We start from the raw sequence: 26,463 nt of genomic DNA on the forward strand, positions 1-26,463 counted from the left end.
GCGAACCGTTGATCCTGAAAGCGTATTTTTAATTAGAGAAAAGTATAAACGTGTAGACCTCAGATACGTCATTCGTATTGCAAGTGGGTTGTGTAGTTAATAAAATAGAATAAAATGAAATTTTTATTTGGTCACCCTGTCCTAAAAAATCCAAATGTTGCTACCCTGTCTCTCCTGAGGCCAAAAAAAAAAAAAAAAAAAAAAAAATCCACGCTTTTAAGTGCAGTATTCGCTGAAATACTAAATTCCAAAAATTGGAGAAAATGAATAAAAGAACCATATAAATTAAAAGACAAGCTCATTCTATGTTTCACATGCGTTTCTTTCCCTCATTTTCAGAAATTGTTTTATTTAAAATACCCCAGGGCATACTGCACTTGAAAGCATGGGACTTTTTTTGTTGGGTTCAAGAGAGACGGGGCCGAAATTTTCTAATCGAGTTTTGTAGGACAGGGCGAGCAAGTAAATTTTAATCACTATATGATCCCCATGTAATATGAATGACGTATATATCCGAAGTCTGTTCTTTATTTGAATACTTTTTCCACTTGGAAATATGCTTCTTGCATCAACGGTTCACGAATAATTCCAGGATAAAGAAACTTCTCTATGCATCCCGTATGTACATCGATAATGTCATTTACATTTTTTGATTATTACAATTCGTTGTTAAAAAAGATTTCACAAGTTCAATGCAACTTGAAAGCTAGAATCTTTTAATTACGTAGAGAGTTTCTACATAGATGTCATAATGAGAATGATGGTGGACTAATGTGATGGAATAATACCTGCAGCTTCAAGAGAAATCTGATATTATCCGATGAAGGAAATTGCTATTAAAGTTAAGGCTAAAGATATCGAACTCTTGAATAGTTTTATTTTTTGAATGTTGAGATAATGATTCTTAAAGTATGCGCCTTGGTTTTCGGAGGACGCCACCGGGCTTCATTGAGGCCGTTGCGCTAACTCAAGGATATTGGTTTGTGATCAGTGAGCTGTTGGAAGGATTATAATTAAAAGTACAAAAACGTTTTCAAAATTAAATGTTTCAAAAAGTATTGTATAGACAGTAGCGCGAGATGGTTTTCACAGAAATGCACAAACACAGAAGGATATAACATGAGATTTTTTATAGCGAAAACATATTACCAGAATAGCAAGGAAACAGGCGGTGCTTTAGTAGCGTCAGTAGTTTTTACAGTGGCGGATCTGTTTAAGAGTAGCGATGGGCAACTCATGGACCACTATTTTCCTTTCTTTCAAATCGAAAAAGGCACAGGCTCTATCAGTTCTAGCCAATTTTAGCCATTTAGGGACCAATAATACAAAACCACACAATACACCTCATCCATATTCCTCTATGCAATTTCTAACAAATGAGTGTTGGAATGTGCGTGCATGTGTTGTGAATCAACGTGAAGTTTGTTTCTTGGGAATGCGTGTTGTGTATGTTCAAGTAGTACCACCACCTGCCTTCCGAATTTGGAAGCAGACAATTCGGCAGGTTAAGTTTTGCTTGTTGTGTCGCCCGTGATATTTTTAAATATTGTCGACGTGATTGTGTGTATATGTGCGCTTCCTTTAGAGAGACATTTTTTTTTTGAACTCATTTATATGCGCTAAAACTCTATTATTTAACTTTTTCAAAAAAAAGGAAGTCATTTTACGATAACATCAATGAAATGTGAAAGGCAAACAATTTAGGAAAAAAAGTTTTATTAAATTATAAATATCAATTATGTTAATTAATTTTACGCTATTTATTAAAAAAATGTAAGTTTTTTCATTTAGTTTGTAGCTTTCAAATCAGTCAATTCAAAATTTATGGACAACAATGAAAACTAAAAGTTCCACTGTTCAAAAAGAAATGAAAACAAGCATCCCAGAAAAGGGACAAGGGTAAATAATGGGTTGACTGGGTGATCTGCCCCATGGTCCCCACATCCTGGAGCAGTGCCTCCAGGCCAGAATCTTATGCTGGCCCCCGACTAGACTTTCACGGGCCACCTTTATGATGAATTTACAATGTGAAAAAACAAAATGGTGAAAATCGTCCCGGGCCCCAGGGCTGGAGACTTGTCAGTCCACCTCTTGTGGGGGGCCATGATCTACCCGCATTCGCGCCTTGAAGTTGAAAAACCACGAAAAACAAACTTCAGCTGACCACTACTATGGCGTCAATGGGGTTCGAACTTCGGTCCTCATGATGCCCACACGACCGTATAGCGGCGCTCTGGGAATACAACAGCACTACCCGTCAGTGGCGAATATAACTATTCTGAAAAAAATATTTCCGTTACTAAAATATATATAAATACCACGTCTTTCTGAATATTTCTCTGAAAATATATCACACACTACTGCCTAAAATTTTCGAATGAATTGAATTCTAACCTTTCGGTGACTTTTGTATCATCAGTTAAATTACATTTAAAAAATTATATAATCGGGTGTATGTACTTAATGTTAATGGTCAGGGCGAGAACTGAAATTATAAATAAAGTCCTGCCATTGGAAACAATGTACACGCACACATGCACATGCTGAAATCTACGTGACTAAGTGTAATCGAAAGATATTTTTTGAAGGAGAAATGACAAAATCTCTTCTTTTCGGGCGCGGATTAACTTTCAATAATCCCATAAAATCTATGCATAATCTGCTTCATATTCAGTTCTTTTATATATGATCCGTCTCTCGTGAAAATCACAGGAAAGACAGAGAATTTAAATGCCTTGTGGAACTCAGTCACGATGGTTGCTCTTTTATTTTGTTCATGCTCAATGCTCATCATTATAATGGAGCAAAAAATGATATTTCTTAAATGGAAAAATGTTTTATGACTATTTATACAAGGAAAATTGGACAAGTTAACGTCACATGACAATGATATTTCAACATGGAGGTTTCAAAACACAGCAGCGACATGCATTCAAGATTCAAATTAGGTGTTATAAGCAGCATATCACAACACATATCACAGAAAAACAAAATTCAAGCATCAAATCAAATTTTGGAGAGACATGGCCGTTCCCTGTATGATCCGATAAAAGATAAATATAATCATATATATATTTTTTCAATCGAAGTATTCTTTCTTATGTCATAATTGGGCTTCCCGAAAACGACAAACTTTCTTTGCAATGGCCGTTTTCTTCCTGACTTTGCCAGGGGCGCTACCGGTGTTGATGACTATATGGGGGCAGCATTCGGGCATCGGTGACTCTTGAACATGTGTTGAAGTTGCCGAAAGCCGTTCCCTTTCGACGGAGCTGCTGGCCGAACAATATTCCTCAGAAGCCAGTTTGCCGTTGCACATGGCGTTCGCGAAACCGTTCCTATTCTCTTTCTTCCTGTACACGATCTCTTTAAAACCCTTGCGCAGGGTGACGTTGAAGTAACCGTAAAAAATAGGGTTGAGAGCGCTGTTCAGCAGCGCCATGGTTTCGGCCATAACCAAGATGACGTTCGGTATGTTGATGCTGTAGTCGCTGAATATTCTTATGTTGTGGACGATGAAGTACGGTGTCCAACATATGATGAAGCTCGCTATTATGCATACCGTCAACTTCAGAGTCTTGATTTTGGCTCTTTGAAAGAGAAGAAGAAACAAGAAATGAAACTCAGACTGCAATAAGTATACTATTACATTTGCCCTTTTCACTTCAAAATATGGGAGAGATAGCAGTACCAGTACAATACAAAACAAGCATACGTCTAACATAAATACGTTAGGGCTCCGCATGCGCACGCACGCCCGCACCAATTCGTTTGAAATTATTTAGAGGAATGTTTACGAGGTGCATAATGTAATAGTAGCAGTAATTAGTACATAGTAAAATCTTCATAGTAAAATTCTGCTTAGTATATAGTCATTCCTGGAAAACATAGTAACCTGTTATTATAAACAAAGGTATTCGACATTTAAATCACAACTTCTTATAGACTGCTGAAGTGTTCAGTAGGAGACCTCACGCACTGTTGAAAGTTATTAAGAACTAATAAGTTATTGAAGAGTTTCAAGGAGACCTCAAAAACTGTTAAATTGTTCTTAACCCTATATGGTTCCACCCCCCCCCCCTCCATAAAAACGTATTGATTTTTTAAAACAAAAATTAATGTAAATTGGTACTGTTAGCATATTGCTAATTGAAACAATACATCAACTAAGCATTTTAATTTTTAATTAATTGGAGCGGATTTTTAAATTAGCTAAAATAGTTAATTGAGTTTAATAGTTAATAGAGTGTAAATTAAGTTAAAAGAAAACATATACACTTTGCCTTGACTTTAATGTTATCTATAAACAGATAAAATCTTGCTCAGCAATATTGAATAGCTTTTAACTTGAATTTTATTTCCCATTTGGTGCGATTTTATAAAACCTCTGAACACGTAAAATTTCAGGAGCTCCAAAAAATAATAACAGTAAGAAATCAACTTCTTTCTTGATGAAAAAGTATAGTGTGTAATTTTATATCTGTGTATTTTGTTCTGAAGTACATTTAAAGATGCACTTTCTAAAATAACGAAAAAATTTTAGTAAAGAAATTGTTATAATGGATTTCTTGTCCATGAATTTGTGATGTATATTCAAATATAAACGAGACCATAGAGGGTTAAGATGACCTCATAAACTATTGAAAATTTTCAAGGAGACATAAAGCTGTTGGAGAGTTACAAGGAGACCCCACAAACTATTAAATTGTTTTTAAGAAGACATAATGAACTATTGAAGAGTTTCAAGGAGATCTCATGAGCTGTTGAAGAGCTTGAAGTAGATCTACAAGTTACCGAAAAACCTTTAAGACTCATAACATGCCATGAGTTGAAATTATTGCATAAAACTTTAAAGAGTTCTTAAAACATTCTGAAAAGAATAATTTTTAAACATTCACAAAACATTCGGAAGAGAATTAGTTTGTTGTTCTATCAATTAAGTCTCATTTTTTTCTTTCAGAAATTTTCCAAAATGGCCTCATTGAAAAAACGATAAAATTTCATCGGATAATTTTATAAATACGTTTAATTGCATACTTCATTTTTCACTATAGAAGTAACATATTTTGTAGCAATTTTCGGTCGCCCTTAAGTAATACGCTCGTATACTAGAAAATTCAGTTCGACACATCAGAGACATACATAAGCCAGTGAAAGGAAAAATGCTTTCTCAAGCGATTTTAGTTGTCTACGATATGAAAACCCCTGTCAAAGAATTTCATCAACTCTTATATAATATATAACACTTCTCCTATTGTACTATTTTCATTTAAGCATTGCAAGTGAAGAAGAATATGGTTAATCTACCATGTAGCGAGGATATCTTCAACCCGGTTCTTTAATAAAAAGCAACCTGGTCATTCACACGAGGGGAAAAAACACAACAATCCACCACTTCTATTATTTTCACGGTGTAAAAGAAAAAAAAATATATTTGTCAGTATAGAGATGCCCTGGTTCTCCCCCCGGGTGGGGGCGGAGTGCTTACGTTGCTTTTTGCGACAGAGCCTGGATGTCTCGCGGTTTCTCCAGTATAGAAATGGATTTGGATAGAAAAAGAAGCACATGTATATGCGTCTTTTCCATTAAGAATATGAAACTACATGCTCCGACATTCAATTTAAACGCAAAGGAAACTGCTATTTTCGTTTTAAGGTGAAAACTAAAGAAAACGTGCATTTCATTTGAAGTTCAAAAACACGGGATCAAATCTTTAAATCAGTTCTAGAAATTTATGTCGGCAGATTTATTTGAAGGGAAATTTATTCCATAAATGAGACTTCAACGAATGTTCCGACGTTTAAATATATATATTTTTTGGGACTTTTTTATTAATTTCTTAAAATAAATTTCCCTTTTTCTGCGGTGGAAAGATTGAAGCAAATTGGCAGTAACAATATAAAATGAAATTTCGTGAAATCTCTATATAATGACTTTTTCTAGAGATCGGAGAAAATCATCGATAAGAGATTTGGGAGTAATCTATAATTGAATGCGCTACATGACATCAGTAAAAAATCTCCCTTAGCCAGACAGGAATGCCGTTATATATTCAAACTAGATAGCAAGTATTTTTGAAAGCAATTTATAGCAACTATTATCAAGTCTATGTTAAAAAAAAAGAAAATTCACCGTATTTAAGGGGAAAAAAAACCCAATATGTTATGATAAATGCGATAAATCGTTTATTATGCATAATGACAGGCAATTATGCATGCTTTCCAATCTTTGATGAATTTATCACTTTTACCGGCGAATATACAAATTACTCAAACGTTGCAGGTAAATTTGATAAATATATATACTAGTGGTCGGCTGAAGTTGGTTTTCTGCCACAGAGAGCAACAGTCCTACAACGATAAATCATTCAATCATAACACTTCACTCATAGTCAGAAAAACTGGTGGCAGATGGCAGCACTACACATAACAAGCATTACAGAGAAACAAATAAACTTCACGTTAGGTTTCACTACACGTACACGCACATTTCCGCATGTACCGATTCGTTGGGGGTTCCGCGGGGGGGGGCGTGCAGGTGTGGTGTAGCAGTAGTAGGTAGGGCCTCCAAAAAATAGCTCGGGGATCCATGATGTTCTTAAGTCAGCCACCTCGTTGGGCAGTTTGCCTGTTGCCTTGTATTTGTACACACACTCTTATTGTACACTAAAAAGTTATCACTTTTTTCCCACAGCTTATGCATAGTACCCAAGTGGTTGGCAAATTTTATAAATACTTGAAATTTATATCGCCTTTTCCTCTGTGGTTATTTATAATACCCTAAAGTAATTGATGAATTGATAAATATGAAAAAAAAATTTAAACGAGTCTTATATGCGTGATGAATATAGCCGAACCCCGATATAATGATACAATACATGTCTGAATTATCATGTATAGTATATCATACACAGCGATTTATCATGTTTACCAACGACGCGACGCTTGGGTATTATGGACAGTCGCCGGTAAAAGTGATACTTTTTTTAGTAGGCTACTTATTAAATTTATCAACGACGCTTGCATAATCGCCGGCAAAAATGATTAATTTAGGGGAATTTATGAAACATATCAAAATGCTCGGCGATTATGGATAATAATAGGTTATTATGTATAACATCCGAATTTATTACATTTACTATAACAATTTCATCAGTCACACAGAATGAATAAGTATCTTCAAATCTTCAATCATTTAGGACTCTTTGTTTGCCTTGTGGTTCAAGACCCGATGCAACCACCAAAACGCTACTGACGTTATATCGAAAATTATGGAAAAGTAGGACTCCTTGAAACTCCAGACTGACACCATTATTATTGCTATAGCCAATCATTGTTCTCTAACCCGATTTTTTTTAACGGTTAGACGTCATTTTGAACGACTCCAGCCCTGGGGCCCAAGACGATTTTCACCATTTTTTTGCTTTTTCATACTATAAATCTTATATATAAATGTGAAAGTATGTATGTATGTATGTATGTATGTATGTATGTATGTATGTATGCTCTTTATACAAATCTACAGTTTTAGACCGATCGTCGCCAGATTTTGCATATATACCAAACAGGTCCGGGATTGAACCGTAGGCTACTTTAAAAGTTCGTCAGAGCTGGGCAAATGCCCGAAATGGGCAAAAAACTGTCGGGCAACAATGGTTTTGGGGCCTCAACAATCACTTTCGGAACGTTTACTTTGGTTACCGTGGTTTCCAACAATGCGTTTCAGACGGGAACATTTGCCTTTACAATGCCTTTACAATGCCTTTACAATGGTTTGTCACACCTTTAATTCTGTTATTATAACAGTTTATTCTTTTATAACGGTTTGTCACTTTTCCAATTTAATTGCAGAAAACCCGGGAAGCGCCGGGTATTTCTGCTAGCCTATATACAGGTTGTTCTGTAATCCTGTAAGTGATAATGCGGCCTTTATCTCATCAACCGCCCATCGTATAGGTATAGTTTCAATTTAAAAAATGCGTAAAAGGCGTTTGAATAATATTCGCTGCACAAGCTGGACGTATGACGTCGCTAACAACAGAGAACAACAACTACGCTGACAAAACTGGGAATAAAAATGTTCAACGCCAACTGATGAACTCAATGCTTGCCTCAAATCATCAGCACTCTGGCACGAAGTTAAAAAATTATCATTATCCACCAACATGCGAGTTCAACTGCAAAATGACTCAGCACCGCTATCATTTTCACATCAGTTGACCAATCAGTAGACCCCAAGCACTGGACCGATTACGTTCCCAAATGGATTTTGCCAGTTGTTAAACTCAGTTCAAGAACTTGCAGACAAAGTCTTCCCAAAAATTACCAAAACCATGAGTGGCTTTCTGAGAGCGATTCTGGCACCGAAAAATGACAGTGTGAACAAGATCAACGAAAAAATCCTAAAAATTATTCCAGGAGACTCCACATCTTACAATTCGGTTGACACTGTCACAGACACAGCGCAGACATTTAGCTCTGTATCCTGCAGAATTTCTGAACTCCTTTGGATATTCCGGGTGTGCCACCACACAATTTGACCCTCAAAGTCGGAGCACCTATAATGCTTTTAAGAAATTTGGACACACCGAGACTCTGCAATGGCACCAGACTCTGCGTGAAGAAATTGCACAATTGCATCATTGAAGCGACGATTCTAACTGGATGTGCCAAAGGAGAGAAGACGTCTTCGTTCCACGTATCCCAATTATCACTGAAGAAATGCCATTCACTTTCAAGCGATCACAGTTCCCGATTCATTTAGCTTTTGCCATGACAATCAACAAAGCGCAAGGCCAGTCGTTAGCAGTGGCAGGTATCAACCTACTTGAGCCCTGTTTTTCACACGGACACCTTTTCGTCACCTGTTCACGTGTTGGTAATAGCAAAAATTTGTACATCTACACACCAGATGGACAAACAAAAATATTGTGTATCCACAAGCGATTGCCTGAAGATTTTAATTAAAATATTTAAAAATAAAAGTAATTTTTTCTTACTTGATGCAGAAATTTTTTTGAGTAAGAAATAATTAATAAGCTATACATATATAAATTTTTTACGGGGCGGGCAACGTCGCCGGGTATCAGCTAGTTCATCATAAAAGGGACCGTGAAAGTGTGGTCGGGGGGGGGGGGGCGAAAAAGATCCCAGCCTAGGGGCCCTGCTCCAGGATGTGGGGGCCATGGTTATCACATTTGAACTGAAAATAAGAAACAGCTCTCAACTGTTTGGACTTTTGCACGTCAGAACTGCTGCGGTCCTCCACCAGAGTTTCCTCTAGCTTTTCGACCTGTTAGAGCACAGTTCACTATCTTTCGGGTCCCAACGTGTGCACTCTAGTTCCGGGACCCCACGTAATTATGGGACGCCCAGCCCACCTGTGGGCTATTCAAATTTTGCCGTTCTTTTCTCATTTGAATTTTATGTTTTATTGACCAGGCCGTCGGTGCGCACCGCCACCTCTGACGGAGATCCTGACACTTTGATGTCTCACTTTCGTTCTGCCCGGGGCTTGATCGAGTACCACTGAGTCGCGCACATGTTAGACTCCTTGGTCCATGTACTGCTTGGACTGGGATGGTTTGCATTGAATGTGAATGATGATTATTTCATTTTTTGGAAGCAGCGCTTGGTTTTTCATATCATCACCATAAATGGAAGATTATTTTGGATACAACTGAGATGAGATGAATTTTCTTGAGCGATCACATTTACCCTCGATTCGATTATATATACCCGGGATAAATATATAAATATATATCCATTCAGGGCAAAGACGTCTTTGTCCAGTCTTTCATAACTAACCCTAAGCTGTGGCTGGGTCCTGGTATCAGCGATAGATGACTGTTGTGTCGGTAACCGTGAGTGACGCTACTCCAAGTCTGACACGGGTTTTGATAGAAAAATCAATTAGTTATTTGACCACGAAGTACATCATGGGGGTCAACGTACATTAATAGCTGAAGGGGCAAGAAAAAAAAGTACGGTCAATTGGGAACTTATTTCCTAATCGAATTGAGTGGTCTCGGGTCGCATATTAGATTCGTGCCGTAACCATAATGTTATATTTTTAGAAGACATTTCCGCTGTTAATCAATTTCCTAACCACAACATGAATGAAGCGTGACATCTCTATTCTGTTGAAGACTTTATTTCATGAGTGGGGGCAGGCAACTCGATACTGAACCTTTGAAGAATCGAGAAGGCAGTTAGGCAATTATGTTCCTTCACTTAGGTCATCTCGACGTAATATGTGAGTGAGAGCGTTTTAATAAGCTTTTCTCTCACGCGAACATCATATTTCACGTTATAATGCACCTTGAAACTATCCTTACGACCGATCGATCGATGAGGATCTGTTATAATCCGTTCTCAAGCATCAGCTGACTTGTTTACTTCATACTATACGCCAAAGGTTGGCTGAAAATCGAATATCACTTAGTTATTTTCAACACACAGCATACCCTCTTCTGCCGTAGATTTTTTTCCCTGAATTTTTCGATCTATTTTCTGGTTATCTTCAATCGTTTCTGGTTATCTTCAATCGTTTCTGGTTATCTTCAATCGTTTCTGGTTATCTTCAATCGTTTCTGGTTATCTGTCTCTTTCTGGTTATCTATATTTCTCAATTTTATGGATGTAACCTTGTTTGTAGTTATAACTCGCTATTGCATTCACTATAAGAATATGACCAAAAATTTAAAAAAAATAATTGAGAATGAATATGACACACACTGAGACACGTTTCGACACTCGTCTGGGTGCCGTTATCAAAGGCTTGAACTAGAATTACCGTATCTGTCAATCTTAAAGCTTTTGGAATGAAACGTCTGTTGCAATTCCCATGCTGCGTCGTACTTGGCTGTCGTCTTGATCGTCTCTAATTATTCAGCGTTTCTCAACATTTCTGAACCCTAGGACCAGTAAAATGTCTGAAACAATTCGACAGATTACTTTAGTCCCGTATTACGGGACATTCCTGTATTTTATTTTGAATTTTTTTATATATTTGTCTCGTTTTTTAATGGTGTTTTTTTGAATTTGTAATGTTCACACTGAAATCAAGGATAAACAGCGTTTTCATAAACTATTATGGTCATAAGTAATTATAGGTCATAATTTATGGCTGTAAATATTATTCAACTCACATATTTGTCAGGTTCAACGTTTTTTTCCCTAAATTTTTCAGCGATTTTTGCCCTAATTGGGGATTTTGCAGACTTATGCTGGCAAGTTTTCGATGACAATTGACGACATCCCGTATTTTACCGTATTTAAGATAACGATTTCTCAATTTTTTTTCGTTAAATGCATTTTTGTTTACTGCTACTTTTAGCAGTCCTTTATTACCCCACCCTACATCCAATTTAGTGATAATTACCAAGTTCGTCGTATATTGCCTTTTTTGACTACAATTCGCAACATAAGTATTTGGGATCGTAATTTTACCGCATTTTCCTTGATGAGGTACGGTGAACCTAAGTATGAGGGTAAAATTTTTATTTTAACCCATATGGATATTACTTTTATCAACTACAACAATTAAATGACTTTTGATCAAGTTAAAATTGAATTACGAAGTCTGTCTAGGGACTACTACTGGCCCGCGGACCATAGGTTGAGAAGCGCTGGTCTAATTGGTCTATATGGAATCGGCTACAAAATGGTGTAGATCAGTGGTTCTTAACCGGAAGCCAACCGGTGTGTCTTGCTCTATAATATTCTGGGAGGGGGGCGGCAAGGGTGAAAATCAGGTAAAAGGGAAGCCATGGCAGTTGATTAAAGAGGCTACGGATACCTCGGGGAATATGTATTTGAGTGAGATACGGTGGGAAAAAGTGTGCTTACTACTTTTATGATCCAGAAGAGCCACCTGTACTACACCCATGAGAGGGAGGCTGCTGGATATCCAGCCCAGACGTCAGGAAATCACGTTATTTATAAAACTTCAGTACATTATAAATTTACATAGACATCAATTCATTAAGTAGAAATGGTATCATTTCCGGTGTGTGTGTGTGGGGGGGGGGCAAAACGGAGATAAATATAGACCTAAGGGGGGCCACTGGTTAATGAACAATGGTGTGCATCTTTTGGAAATCGAATTTAGCCATGGTAATGATGTGAGCAATTCTACCACTAGCCATGAATAATTATGGCTGCCAGAGAACATACGTACACCAAGTACAAAGTCACCAGTTATGCAGTCTAGTTCAAATAGACGATCGAGAGGACAGTCAAGTATGTACGCAACATAAGAATGAACACCAGAACTCTGCCACAAAACTTATCCCCTTACAGCGATCTCTTCCATCCTGGCTTAGTGGCCAGAGCCCGGTCCTTTTATTATTGTGAATATTTTTGTCTTCAAACGTTGTTTTGAATTTTTATGATTGTTACAAGTGCAGTTCAATACATTTCTTCAACTATGAGAATAAGATCAACTAACCTAGGGATAGTGGAAGCCGCGTTCACAGATCTCCTCAGATGAATGGATCCCTTACTGCTCGACACCGTACTTTCCCTTCCAGCCGCCCACACTGTCTTCAAGACCATGAGATAGCAGTAGCTGATGCAGCAAGCAGGTACGATCAGTATGTAAGTAGTGAGCCAACTGAAGTAGACTTTTCTTTGCCAGTCTGCGGTATATCCGACGCTTAGACATTCGTACCTGATCTCACCGCTCTCGGTGAAACCTCTCTCTACCTGAAAGAAGCATTAAAGAAACATTTCGTGGTGTTCGTAATATATAACATTAAACAATCTGTTTTTTTTATTATTTTTATTTTCTTGTGTAATTACATAGAAAAATGCTTGTCGAGTAATATGAGGAATGTATTCTTTCCAAACCGGCATTAAGTTGGAAGATTCTGGGCTAAAGAGTGATCCAGAGGAATTATGATTTCCAAATGTTTCATTCGCATCTACTGTAGTATTTTCAGAGAGAACTGGAATATATATCCCTTTGAGTGGCATTGATGGGATATTTCGTCTCCTTAAAAGCTCTTTATCTTAGCATTGACAAGCCCAGATATTTTGTTATGCGTATTTCTCAGTGAAACACCCTTCTCTATAACCCTTTGTTTGCACCTATTGAACAGCGGAAGAAATCCTACTCCATTAAAAGAGATATGGCATTTCGAAGGGGGTTTAATGGTTCCTGTTGTGTCATTTAAAGGGTTGATGTGATCTTTTGGATTGCAAAGTATTTGAAAACAATCTTAGTGTCACTGGAGATTAGAAGAGATTATATCGACGGCCCGGTTCTCATCAAAACGGCAACTACCCAAAATTCTATGTTTTGCGATATCTGCATTTTCAAGATTCACTTTGTATGAAACTAAATGGGAATCGAAGCAAACAGGTAAGCGGGGTTGAGAGTTGTTGCTGTTTTGTGATGTGGGTGGGGGGAGACATTTTTTTACCGTTCTCATGGCGTGCAAAACTCTAAAATGCAATTTTCTGATTTGCTTTTTTGAGCTGGACCGTCGATATTGATGCTTTTCATATTTATCCAGAAAATATCTACATCAGATGAGAGTGAACCCTTAGGATATATACCACTGGACCACGAAGCCCAGAAACCTTCTGAGTTATCGAGTAATAGCTCATCTCATGTAGCTGGATCCATCCGAATCTAAATTAATGCACCACGGAGTTTGAAGAACTTATATGAAAAGTAAAAAATAACTCAATGTCTCACTACGCGACCTTCTGAATTTTATTAGATCAGGAGATGGTAACCACGGACCCTCAAGAGATTCATGGTGAAAACCCCGAAAAATAATTTTGGAAAAATCTTAAAAAAACCCTCAAAATATTTCGGGACATGATTTTGGGCATTATTTTTACAACCACCAACAAAATCCTTTTTTTGGTGGGGGGGGGGGGGGTTGGTAAGCATTGGTAAGAAAACATTCAACGTATCTGTGTATTACAGTCCTACGGAATATTATTCGGAAAAGAATTCCATCTTATATATTGACACAAAGAGCTCCTAGGGATAAAAAAATTTGAGAACCCACTGGTCCGCTTCGATAGGTTCGAAGAAAGTTCTTTTCCCTAAGACTCTCATCATCACGAAAAATTTAAGGATCTTCCGACGGGAATCAAATAGTGAGCGCGAGCAGGCAACATCTGTGTTTGACAATGTTCGACAGCAGCTTTGTATGCATGCATAAAAGCCTGTTTGTTACCTGTAAGAAAATGAACAGCTGGGGCGTGGCGAATGTAAATGCAGCAATCCACGAGGCAGCTATCATCCTTTTCGCTTGTTTGACGCCGCCCGTAGACGTGAGCGGAGAGCAAATTGCCAAGTATCTGTCGTAGCTCATAGTCGTCAGAATGAAAGTTGTACCGGCTAGGGTTACTATTTGAGAATAGAGGATTATTTTACAGGCTGCGTTACCCAGCACCCATTGGCCGAAAACCTGAAGAAACAAAACAAAAAAATCCATGATATAAGAAAATATATACTGCTTCTATATGAGTATCATATTCTATATTTATAGAATATTAAAAAAAAGAAAACATTTAATGAAAAAAAAAAACAAAAAACAGGGGGTGTAATCAAAATGAGGTACATTTATATGTAGTGTGATTTCACAGGTATATTCCAGATTCTTCTAGACTACAATGTTTTCCAAACTTATTGTTCCGAACTTCCCTTTCCAATGATTTTTTTTCTTAGCGTCCCTTTTTCATGTCATGCCAACACATAGGAACCCCCCCCCCACCCCACCAACCCCAGGACCTGGCCTATTTGGCCCATACACAAGTTCTACTCTCTCTCGGCCTGGAATAAATTTGAAACATCAAAACAAAACAAACTTTAAAATTTCTATTCACGCCTCGAAGAAATGATAGAGCGTCTATACGGTCCTTAAGTAAGTCATCGAGTCTTTATACGACCCTCGAAGAATTTATTCAGCTTTTATGCGATGCTCAAAAAAAAAAAGTAGCTTATATTTTACATAATATAAATATAATTCCTTTCCATTATAATATAAACAATATATTCAGTTCTTATACTGTCCTCGAACACGTTATTCAGTCTTTACACTGTCTTCGAACACGTTATTCAGTCTTTATGCTGTCCTCGAAGACGTTATTCAGTCTTTATACTGTCCTCGAAGATGTTATTCAGTCTTTATACTGTCCTCGAACACGTTATTCAGTCTTTATACGCCCACTCAAGATGCCATTCAGCTTTTACACTTCCCTCGATACCTTCGAACATGTTATTCGGTCTTTATACGCCCAATCAAGATGTCATTCAACTCTTGTGCCAGATTGAACACGCTACTCAGATTTTTAGCCTCGAATAATTGATTCCGTTTTTATATGGTGATCATAGAAAGTAATTTATTTCTTATATGAGAAAAATAAGTTAGTGGTTTTCCTTCCTATGAGATACAGAAGAAATTCTGTTTTTATACGACACTCAAACACGTTATTCCGATTTTGTACGAGCTTCGAAGAAGTTCAGTTCCTACACGATGCTCAAAAAATTTATCTTTTATGCGAGATAAAAATTAAGTTATTTACTCTTATATTAGATTAATAAGTTATCTTTTATATGAGGTTAATGAACTATTTATTTTTAATGGAAGATAAATTATTTCTTTCTATGAGATAAAGGAGTTATTCAGCTTTTATACGACCCTCGAAAAATTATTGTTTTTAAAAGACCTCAGGCAAAAGTAATTAAACTTCTAAAAGTTCTAATTAACACGACCCGAGCGAAATATGGCATTAAGACGGAAAATTTGTTCACCTGTGGTATAGAAGTTCTTTTCCAATAAATCGGAATTTAATTGAATTTACTGAATTATTATTTTACCCCCTATGTGGTATGATAAAATTCTATGCGATAGCATTCCTTATAAAAAAAAAATAAAGTCAATTTATAACTTTTCTCGTTGCCTCCGAAAAGGTATTTTTACTTTTAAAAATTTCCACTTCATAAGTCACGTTGGATGACCCCCAAGGGAATGGTTGCCATGAACGCAATCGGGATTTGAAGAATACAAAGCAGCATCTCGACCTACGCCCTGGTAATTATCGCCCAACAAAGAACCAACACCTACAAGTAGGCCAAGAAATAAAAAGCAACCATGCGATAATAATTAACGCGATGTTGCATAAATTCATGATTTGAAACAAAGTAACGATATTTAAAAAAAAAAGCAGAGAGTGAAAGGAATAAGACGGGATCCAAGGAAAATTCTTCATAAATAAAAATAATACTTCCCCGAAAGAAAAAAGCTGCATTAAAAGAAAGAAATACGATGTTCGAGATATTCTTTAGTGTCGAACGCGAGCAATAACCATTAATTTAACTGCAAGAACGCGTTCATCCAAAAGATGTTTTTAACGGCTTTCGGAAACTTTGTTCCCGACATTTCGCCTTCGACATCTAGCCTCTAGCACGTTTACTGGTAACCCGGTACTGGAAATTTCGCCCCTGACATTTGCGCTTCCCCTGACCGTATGAGTGACCAAGAGAGTAATCGTATAAGAGATCTGGTGAGTGGTGAGTGACCATACAAGTGACCAAGTCAGTGGTGAGTGACCATAAAAGGGACCAAGTGAGTGGTGAGTGACCATACAAGTGACCAAATGAGTGAGTGACTGTATGAGACCATGTGATTGGATGAATGCCTGTGTGTGACCAAATGAGTGAGTGACCGTATGAGACCATGTGAGTGGGTGAATGCCTGTGAGAGGGGCGAAATAAGTGAGTGACCATATAAGTGACCAAGTGAATGGATGACCATTTATATGGCCAAATGAGTCGATGAGTGACAGCATAAATGACCAAGTGAATGACCGTATGAGTGACCAGGTGAGTGGTGGTTACTCACCTATACAGTCACTGCCTTGGTGATTCATATGGTCATTTACTCAACCATGCAGTCACGATTTCTCACTTTCTCATATGCCACTCACTCTGTCACTCATACTGTCAGGGCAGCCGGAATGTCGGGGCGAAATGTACAGGGGACGAAATTTCCGGATTCCGTTTTTAACATCCCCTATTCATCACTGAAATTATCTTAGCATCCGATACGTGAACATTTGAGTGTCACATTTGTGAGAGAAGATCCAGCGACGCAGTCTATGCGTATACGGGCTTGATAGGTATAAAACACTATATACATGTTATAACACTGGTGTCAGAAATGTTATAAGATTTTAAACTGTACTAGCCAGAGGCACTGACCGCATGAGACCGAATGAGGAAAAAATTGAGGGTGGTGCGGCTGAAAAGTCGGCATTCGTCCCGTATATACAGGACTCAAGCCTATATGCAGAATGGTGCATTGCGTTGGATATTAATGAACTGTTGGGGGGGGGGGGGCTCAGTCATCTCATAAATCATATTGAATGGAGGGGGCTTAAATAGCCTCAGCCCCCTGTTCAGCAGTCTATGATATAAGCTGTCCCAAGTTGTTTTCACAGCTGATATCTCTACACACAACCGATCACTTTAGAAATATACTTTTCATTACAAAAACGTTTTCAAATGAAATGCGTTTATTAAAGTTGCGTATACATAAAAAATTAGGAAAATTAACTTTTTTTGTAGATTCTGTGTGCTTAACACATTCTGGTGTTAACATTTCATTAAGATCCCATAGATTAATGAAATATAAATGCGGCTCTAAGAAGTCATTTACAAAAAAAAAAAAAAAATTATATTTTTAAATGTAAAATTAACGGAGATATCTTAGTTTGAAGTTTTGAGCATTTAGCTCGTCAATGAGTGAAGATGAGGTTCACGAATTGCGAAACGCAGATTAAATACCAAGTTGTAAAAATTCTGCAATTGCTGACAAACGTAATTGTTTTTATCGTGAATGAAAAAAAGAAATGAAATTTTTGACTTCGGCTGCGAATGGAGCAAAAGCATGCATCTTCAGATTCCATTGGAGCGAAGGCAGACATCTTCAGCTTTTCAGCTGTAAATGGAGTGGAGGCAGACATCTTCAGCCTCAAATGAAGTGAAGGCAGACATCTTCAGTTTTTAGTTGTGAATGGAGTGGAGGCAGCATCTTCGGCCTCAAATGAAGAGGAGGCAGATCTTTTCATCTCATAATGGAGTGAAGACTGATATCTTCAGTTGTGAATGAAGCGGAAGCAGGCGGATCCAGGACACGATATGATTATTAATAATAATTTTTTTTTCCCCAATCGAAACAGTAGGCAGAATTTCAGAATTGCAAAACGAAAGCTAAAATAAGATGTACATATTTCATGTAATGTCTTATGTAAGATGAGATATTTCTTGAAGAATTAAAAAAAAAATTCAATTTTTATCAAATTTAAATTTTTCTGAATAATCAGTGTCAACGTGATTTTCTTTTTCCATCTCGCATCCCCCCCAAAAATGCTCTCCCGGTTAAGAAACACTGCCTTATATATGGAACTTACAGAATTGTAGACATATCCTATTGTTTTCTGATTTGCACACGTTTCAGTACCGTACTCTCATTCATATAGGTTTAAGCTTTGTTTCTTTAACGCTTGTTTCTTTGTTCCTTTACGCACGCGTGTTTGCGAATAGATATCATAAATAATATAGCTGAACGTGGCACACACATACATAAGATCAGTCGATAAATCCAAGCGTTGCTCTCCTCAAAAGACTATAGTTTCGGGGATTTTTGAATCTGACTCGGAAATTCATTTGAATTGTATATTTTTTTCTTGAAGCCAAAGGGAGAAAAAATCGATTATTTTCTTGAAAATCCAACAACACTCACAAAAGCGAATTTTAAAAAATGAAATCGAGGATTTTTTCTTTCTTTTGAGGATAAAAATATATCGCGTGGAAATAATTAACCTATACCATATATATATGGAATTAGTCATAAAAATAATAACATAAGATCCAATCACAATATATATATTTATATTCTCAATAAACACTAGTCTAGAATCCATATAACAACAATAATAGGTCATAAAATACACAAATAATTCATTTTAAGAACTTCAAAATACATGTGAATTCTGTGTTTTCTTTATCGGTTAAAAAATATCTAAAAAAATATATATGACTTTATAAAAAATTAATAAATTAGTACTGTAACAAGGCTGTTGCATAATAACTTAATTTGTACTGACCCACTGGAAGGACTTTCAGTTCCAATTAATTTTCCTCAACTCTAAAACTAGGGTTACCAGATCCGAAAACTGAAAAAAAGGAGTACGCCTGCGCTCGCGGGCTTAGAAACGTCACTTTTCACAGAAAAAAAAAAAAAAATTCTGGAAAACTGAAAAGGAGGACAAAAATTTGAATTTTCCGAAACGAAGGAGGATGCTTGAAATGATATCAAAAAAGAGGACATGCCCTTCTAAAAGAAGATGATTGCTAACCCTATCTATATATATATATGCAAAAATATTTTCCCCCTTATTCGATGCTGTTTCAAGAATAATGGCATCAGATAAGGGAAAACAAAAAAGATCTATCATGTTCGAGATTTTTTTCCTCACGCATTTCATCTTTTGAATACGGTGATCTCGAGAGTGCGCCGTGAGATGCAAACAGCTGCTGGACTTGAAGTGGACTTGTGTTGTTTTGGTAAATATTGAACATACGAGTTCACTCCTCTTTTTCTTTGAAGATTTTCTTCATGTCTGTGTTGGGATTTATGTTTTATTCGGTCCGTGGACGAGAAATATTTCAATTTATATTTTCAATTTGTATTCAGTAGAGTTTTTATTTGAAATTCATATACAGTACATATATTTTTATCGATTCAGAACATGCGATTCCGTAGGAAAGATTTGTAGAAATAGAATTCCAAGTCTGTAACACTATTGAACATTATTTTGTTTAGTTATGTTATTTATTCTCGAGTGAGACGTCGTAATAGGATTTTGGATGTTCCATGAAGTCAAATAAGAATCCTACGTGATTAACATTTTACAATATATTTCCCAAAAATTGACAACAATGAGGGAATTTTCTATAAAAGTTTTACAAATTGTTATCATGAGTAGGAAGCGCGTGTCAGGTTCGTGAAAATCCATGATGAATTGAGTTTCCTACGAGCTACTAAATAGTGATATGCATATTAGTGCATTCAATTGATAGCGACTTTAATAAATTCAGAATATTTTAATATAGGAGAGATTTCAAACGCACAAGACAGAATAAACTTGAATAGAAGACAAGCTATTATGAAAAATAAAAGAGATAACAATATGCACATAATTCATAATTATTCCACTATAAATCTAGAGCTTTCACCTGTTTGAAAAGATGCGTTTCGTTTTTTTCTCGTACTCTCGTACCGGTTTTTAATCTTTTTAATTTTATCACAAAAACTTTCAACACTTTACAACAGATGGCTCCCCAATTCGCATCCAAAGACCACTCGGACGCAGCAAATACAAAGGCGAACTCTTCGGACGACCAGACGTAAACATCACTCTTCATTCGTGTGAGTTCTGATCACGAGGTCCTGATGACGGCTCTCCATTGAAGAGCCGAAACGCGTCGACCATTCGACCAGTTGAATTTATTTGTCTTAAAAACGTGGCAATTTTTGTATAAATTTTTAATTTTGTTTGAAGTGCACCCAGAAAGTCCATACCCCGGCTTTTTTCCTTCTCAACCATTGGTTATGGGAAACGTTATCAATTAGAAAAAGTATTAAAATATAACATACCCCTTTTAGATACTAATAACCCTTTAGAAGCTAATCCTTAGCTAAGGCTCTCTCCAGACAATCCATTTAAACTAATCCCACATTTTTTAGAGAGAGGTGGATGACTTTTTTCTCAGTCCAAGATATCAAGGAAACATTTATTTTCTGGTTATTATGCTGAGGTGAACTCGGAAAGAAAAGTTATCCTGTCTCCACCGGGACTCGAACCCAGGCCCTCTTGCATACCGTGCGCGCATGCTACCATCTACACCACTGGACGACCCGGCCTTCGCTTAGGAAGGCAGGGTCGCGTCCCCACCGTCCGACCGTCCCACCTGGAGGCCATTTCCTGGAGTTAAGAGAGGCTAGTAATGTCTCTACTTCAGTGCCTCACGGCACAGTGCGTGAAATAAGGAAGGCAGGGTCGTGTCTCCAGTGGTGTAGATGGTAGCATGTTTGCCCGGTATGCAAGAGGGCCTGGGTTCGAGAGGCCCGGTGGAGAAAGGATGACTTTCCTTTCCGAGTTCACCTCAGCATAATATCCAGAAAATAAATGTTTCCTTAATCCCACATTGCTCACCAAAATAGGTTTAGAGCGAGACGACTTGGCCTGGCGGTTATATATATGAATATGTATGTGTATGTATTTCTCTTTCTTTTATTCAAGTTCTTCATGAATTTCATATCCACAACACACGTGCGTATTCATATTGTCGTATTCACACATGTTGCTCACATTCCATTGACCATTGCTCATGCTTTTACTTGTTCACATCATCGTCATCATTTTACGACCGCTTTTGGTCATAGTCATCTTTCACTTCATGACATTTTAAATGACCATAGCGATGCATCTCGCATTTTTAAGTTTATCAAAGCCATTGGATTTTATAACAAATTATAGCTTTTTACAATTCATGTCAGTGTTTTACGTTTCCCATCCCTTTTTATCATGAGCAGTCTTATTTTTCGATATGACAAAGGGACAATTTTTCTTGTTTTTATATAGTCATTTTTTTTGACACTAAATAAAGTGTTCCAGACTCTGCCCCGAAGCTGGGCTGGAAGAGATCTCGGCAACGGAATAAGTCCAGTGGCAAAGTTCTGACGTTCATTCATTCAGTTGCACTTTACTAAAACATTTCTGAATTCTGAAATTATCCCTTAATTTTTAATCAGCGATTATCTGAACGAATATTGAAACATAGAATATTTTCTTTTTTTTGGGGCTCAAGAGAGAAATGGCCACCATTACAAGTTAGAGGACGGGAGGGACTGTATAGAAAGATAAAATTATCTTTTTGATTTGTACGGCTCTTAGTAAAATGAATAACGTATCTTAACTAATAGGTGCGTTATTTGGATGTATTTTTCAATTGAAAATATGTTTATACCGTGCACGTCGGTTAATGCGATCACATTAAGATTCGGCGTTTGTGATAATAATAACCAAATGATGTGTTCAAAAAAAGCCCCGTTTGCAATTACAGTGACCATACTATCCGTTCTGTTAAACGGGACGGGAGTATAGTAAACGGGTATTGAGAATTTAAACTATTTTCCTTTCCCACATAATTGGTTGCAAAATGTTGAATCGTTTCCGTTTATTCTTTTTTTTTTATTCTACTGTATTCTAAAACGAGAACTTTTTTTTTACCTTTAAGCTAAAATTCTACATTTTTGTTATTCATCCAATTGCGAAGCGTTAGAATGGAACTGTCTAAAACTCTACTGTTTATTACACACAAATCACGGTATTCTTTTAATGTAGAAAATACGTTTCATACATTACTTTAGAAAGTTTCTCTGAAAACAGAAATTTGAGTCTGATCAACTGAATGAAACTGTTCGATAACGGAAGGAAAACCCTTTTTTGTTCGTCATACATTTGTCTTCACTTTGGGAAGGCCATTACAAAAGCAGCTCCACACGTATATGGAACTTTACATACATTAGGTACGGAAATGCTTGTCAGCAAAAGAGGGGGAGGGGAGAAAACACCTCATATATCCTCCTACATAGTCTCGCAGCTTGATAACGGTAACTTACACAAAAAAAATTAAGTTTGTGATTAACTCTCAGCATCAGAACGCGCAAAAAAAAAAAAAAAAAAAAAAAAAAACCCCGCGGGAAAAGAATTGATAACATTATCCGAAGTCTCGATAGCTACAAAGAAATTGTTTCCCATGTTATCATATTGGCCAGTTCCGTTATTCGCAAAAGTGAAAGCAATACACAAACGATGACTTTATCCGCGATTCTAATGCGCGGTATCAACTGCATAATCAAAGCTTTAATAGATAAAGGGTGACCTTACACCCTTCATATTTTCAATAAAAACGATAAAAATGAAGAATACCCACAACTTGCATAATATACATATTCAATTTGTATTTTCAAAGTTAAATTGTTATTTTTAATGTACCCTAAAGTTTCATTAATAAGGCAGAAAATAATCTATTTCTTTTCATCTAATGGACAAAAACATAAATGCTAACTCCAGTCTAATGTGCTTATGCAACTAGAAAGATGTTTTTATTTAGCTGTTTTGCAAATCTTAACAATAATAATCGAGTCTACACGACCTTAGTAATGTAAAAGTTGATACAAGTTCGTACCTTTCTCTCCCCGTTGTCGTTCTTAATGGATTTATAGGTTGAAGAGGAAACTCAATGCGCGAATCACATCCCCGAAGTAAACTCACAGTAAACAGTGATTTCCCGAATCTCGTACGTCATTAGAAGGAAATTAAATTTTTCACAGACACGCATTCAATGACAGCGTTGATGTTCCAGGTTTCGGCGCAATTAAATCGAAATTCTTCCCGGGGTTCACCGGGTACACTTAATAAGAGCGTGAATTTTTCTTAGAAAATGAGCAATCAAAGATTCCGTATATATCTCTCTTTATTTCTCTTTCAGGAATCCTTTCATTTATATTCACTTCAGTAAACATTTGGAATGAAAATTTTGTGAATACCAATTCGTTAGATATGAATAATGTGTGATTATTTCAAAACCATAAATTCTGAGAAATACTTGTATATAAGGCCCAGAGGGAAATATATCGTAATCTTATGTAGATATACTGAGGATAAATAATCTTAAATATAAGTAAGATTTATTAAAACATTTGTGAATACTATACAGAGTGATAGTGATAGGAACCGAGAGACACCCAGGCTCTGTCACACTCGGTGTTGTAAGCATATTGTCCTAGGGGACTCGGGTGCCTCCGGGGAACCTAACCATTTATTGAGCTTGAGAAAGATATATTACATACATGGGCAGGTGCCATTACGCACCTCGCCAGTACACAAGTATATAATTTATGACCGAAAAAATGGTGATTCATGTAAATAAATCACAAAATCACAATTATAAATCACAATTATAAATCACAATTATAAATCACAATTATAAATCACAATTATAAATCACAATTATAAATCACAATTATAAATCACAATTATAAATCACAATTATAAATCACAATTATAAATCACAATTATAAATCACAATTATAAATCACAATTATAAATCACAATTATAAATCACAATTATAAATCACAATTATAAATCACAATTATAAATCACGGAATCATCATAATAATCGTCATAATCGAGAATAGTTCTTGATAAAATTGATCTGCTTCTCTTCAGGGATTTTCATTGGATCAGTAACTATCACATCAATGAAAGCTGTCAATCTGCTGCTGGGTTGATCTAATCGCTGCACCGTGTAGTTTGATTTGGTCCAAAAACATTCGTCAGCAATTGCTGCCTGTATCCAGCTTTTCGATAAGCCAGCGTGGATCAAACTATTGCCGACTACTCAGGCTCCTCTTCTTCTTCCTCTTCTCTAAACAGATGTATGAGATCCCGGGTGCAGTTGACGTCGTAGTCTAGTGGATCTCCTAACTGGCATGGGTGGCTCTCTATCTGGTTCTGGCTCCGGGACTGTAGCTCTGATATCTTCAGGGTGCTCTAGAAAGCGGACCAGTTTACGTATTTTACTTTTCGAATCTTCTCGCGTCAAGATGCACTCAAGCCAAGGTATTCGCAGATGTTCAGCTGGCTCTCTGAAGTGGAAAGCCAGAGTGATAAATACAGAGTGATTCCATAATTCCCTTTGTCGCATTTTACTCGGGAAATGTTGAGTCTAGAGGCATGCTCCCAAATGGAAAAAATATCCAAATAACGTGTAGATCTCAGATACGTTATTCATGTTGCAAGGAGTTGTGTAATTATTAAAATAAAAATATTAAATTTTTTATACGGACACCCTGTCTTTTAAAACTCAATCAAAAAAGTTGTGTTCCTGTCTCTGCCGAGGTCTACGAAACAAGTTTCTAGTTTCTAAGTGAAATATTCTCTGAAATATTTAATTCTAAATCGGAGAAAAAATTGGTAAAAAACAGCAAAAACTAACGAACAATCCTTCTTTCTCTCGTTTTATGCTGTTCCTTCTGAACTTTTCTCCGATTGTGAATTCAAATATCTCAGCGAATATTGCACTGGAATTTTTTGTTCGTTGTGAAAGTTTTTTGTTCGCCTCAGAAGAGACTGGGCGATAAGTTCCTAACTGGGTTTTTGAGGGTGAGGTGCCCGTATAAAAAGTTTTTTCTTTTTTTCAGTGGAATTTCGATTAACGAGCAATTCACATAACGAGCAGAAATTTTTAGAAAATTTTGACTGGTAACGAGCGGTGATTCGAGTTACGAGCGAAAAAAATTGAGCTTTGTTTAATTAGTTTCACGTTATCGCAACTGAATTGCTGGTTTTTGTCTACGCCAGGGTTTTCCCCAACTGGTCTTCCGCGGAATCAAAAGTGACGGTACTCCAAAAATCTTGGAACCCTGACAGCTTCAAAAGTTTTCTTGTTACTGTTTCATCTGAAGTAATTTTGTATACATGTACTCTAAAAAGAATTTAGATAACATATTGGGGTAATCGATCAGTAGGAGACAATATTCGTGTGTTGGCTCCTTTTTTTTCTTCCCATTCTCTCCCCTCTTCCTAGTCCTTCAGACAACAACAGAGTCAATAAGATATCCTGGGAAATGGCATTCCAGAAATTCAAGACCTACATGCGGATTTTGTGAGGAAGATGCCTCCAAAGATGCCGAACTTTTAAATTGTGTCTTTGCGTTCTGTGCCCCCCCCCCTTTTCCGTAGGATCGCCAGTTGAGCTTCGTGATGTCGGATTCTTATGGCTTTCCTAATAGCAATCGTAAGACAGAAACAAGAAAAAGCTTCACTTTCTAACTTGCCTGAGGTTATTTTTCCCATTCCACAGATTCTTTACCACAAATGGAACTTCGTTTACGAGGCGTTCAAGACGCCACGTCCAAACGTCGTGTAAGGGGAAAAACTATACAACCGAGATTTTACTGAAAATGAACCCACCTCCCACATAGACCTCAAAGAAAACATCACGAAAATTCAACGGTTTCAGTTGCAGTTTGTTTGTTACATATATAATAATCATTCTTTTTTGAGAAAAATTACCCACATCATTAAATATTTTTCAAAATCACATTATATATAAACTACTTAAATAATTTTAATTCACATTGCATCCACGTTGCTGAAATGTTGAGTTTTCTTATATTGCTCTCCTAAAGTTTTGAAAGAAAAAAAACGCAATTTTTTACTTTCTCCAAAAGTTTTGTTTTACATACCTAAGCAAAGCATCTTTCTTTCTTTTTTCTTTCAAACCGAGCACAACTCAGTTGTATCGCCATCTATGGGCGATTTGCTACCTAGTGAGTTGTACCGGAAATGCAACTGTGTGCG

At 36.8% G+C, this 26,463-nt stretch overlaps 1 protein-coding gene across 1 annotated transcript in view; it reads right to left on the reverse strand.

The window, feature by feature from the left end:
• Positions 1-1,823: 1,823 nt before the first annotated feature.
• LOC149082602 (gonadotropin-releasing hormone II receptor-like) overlaps positions 1,824-26,463 on the reverse strand; it is a 95,256-nt gene continuing 70,616 nt past the window's right edge. Inside the window, exons 3-5 of the mRNA XM_089235869.1 lie at positions 14,198-14,431; positions 12,451-12,707; positions 1,824-3,590 (exon numbers count right to left, since the gene is read on the reverse strand). Coding sequence (XP_089091995.1) covers positions 3,104-3,590; positions 12,451-12,707; positions 14,198-14,431 — 978 coding nt within the window. The 3' untranslated portion in view covers positions 1,824-3,103. The remainder of the gene's footprint in view (positions 3,591-12,450; positions 12,708-14,197; positions 14,432-26,463) is intronic.

This window comes from Pholcus phalangioides, unplaced genomic scaffold (genome assembly GCF_987345545.1).
Source record: "Pholcus phalangioides strain wild (caught in Gottingen) unplaced genomic scaffold, Ppha-v1.0 ptg000009l_1, whole genome shotgun sequence".
Taxonomy (NCBI): domain Eukaryota; kingdom Metazoa; phylum Arthropoda; class Arachnida; order Araneae; family Pholcidae; genus Pholcus; species Pholcus phalangioides.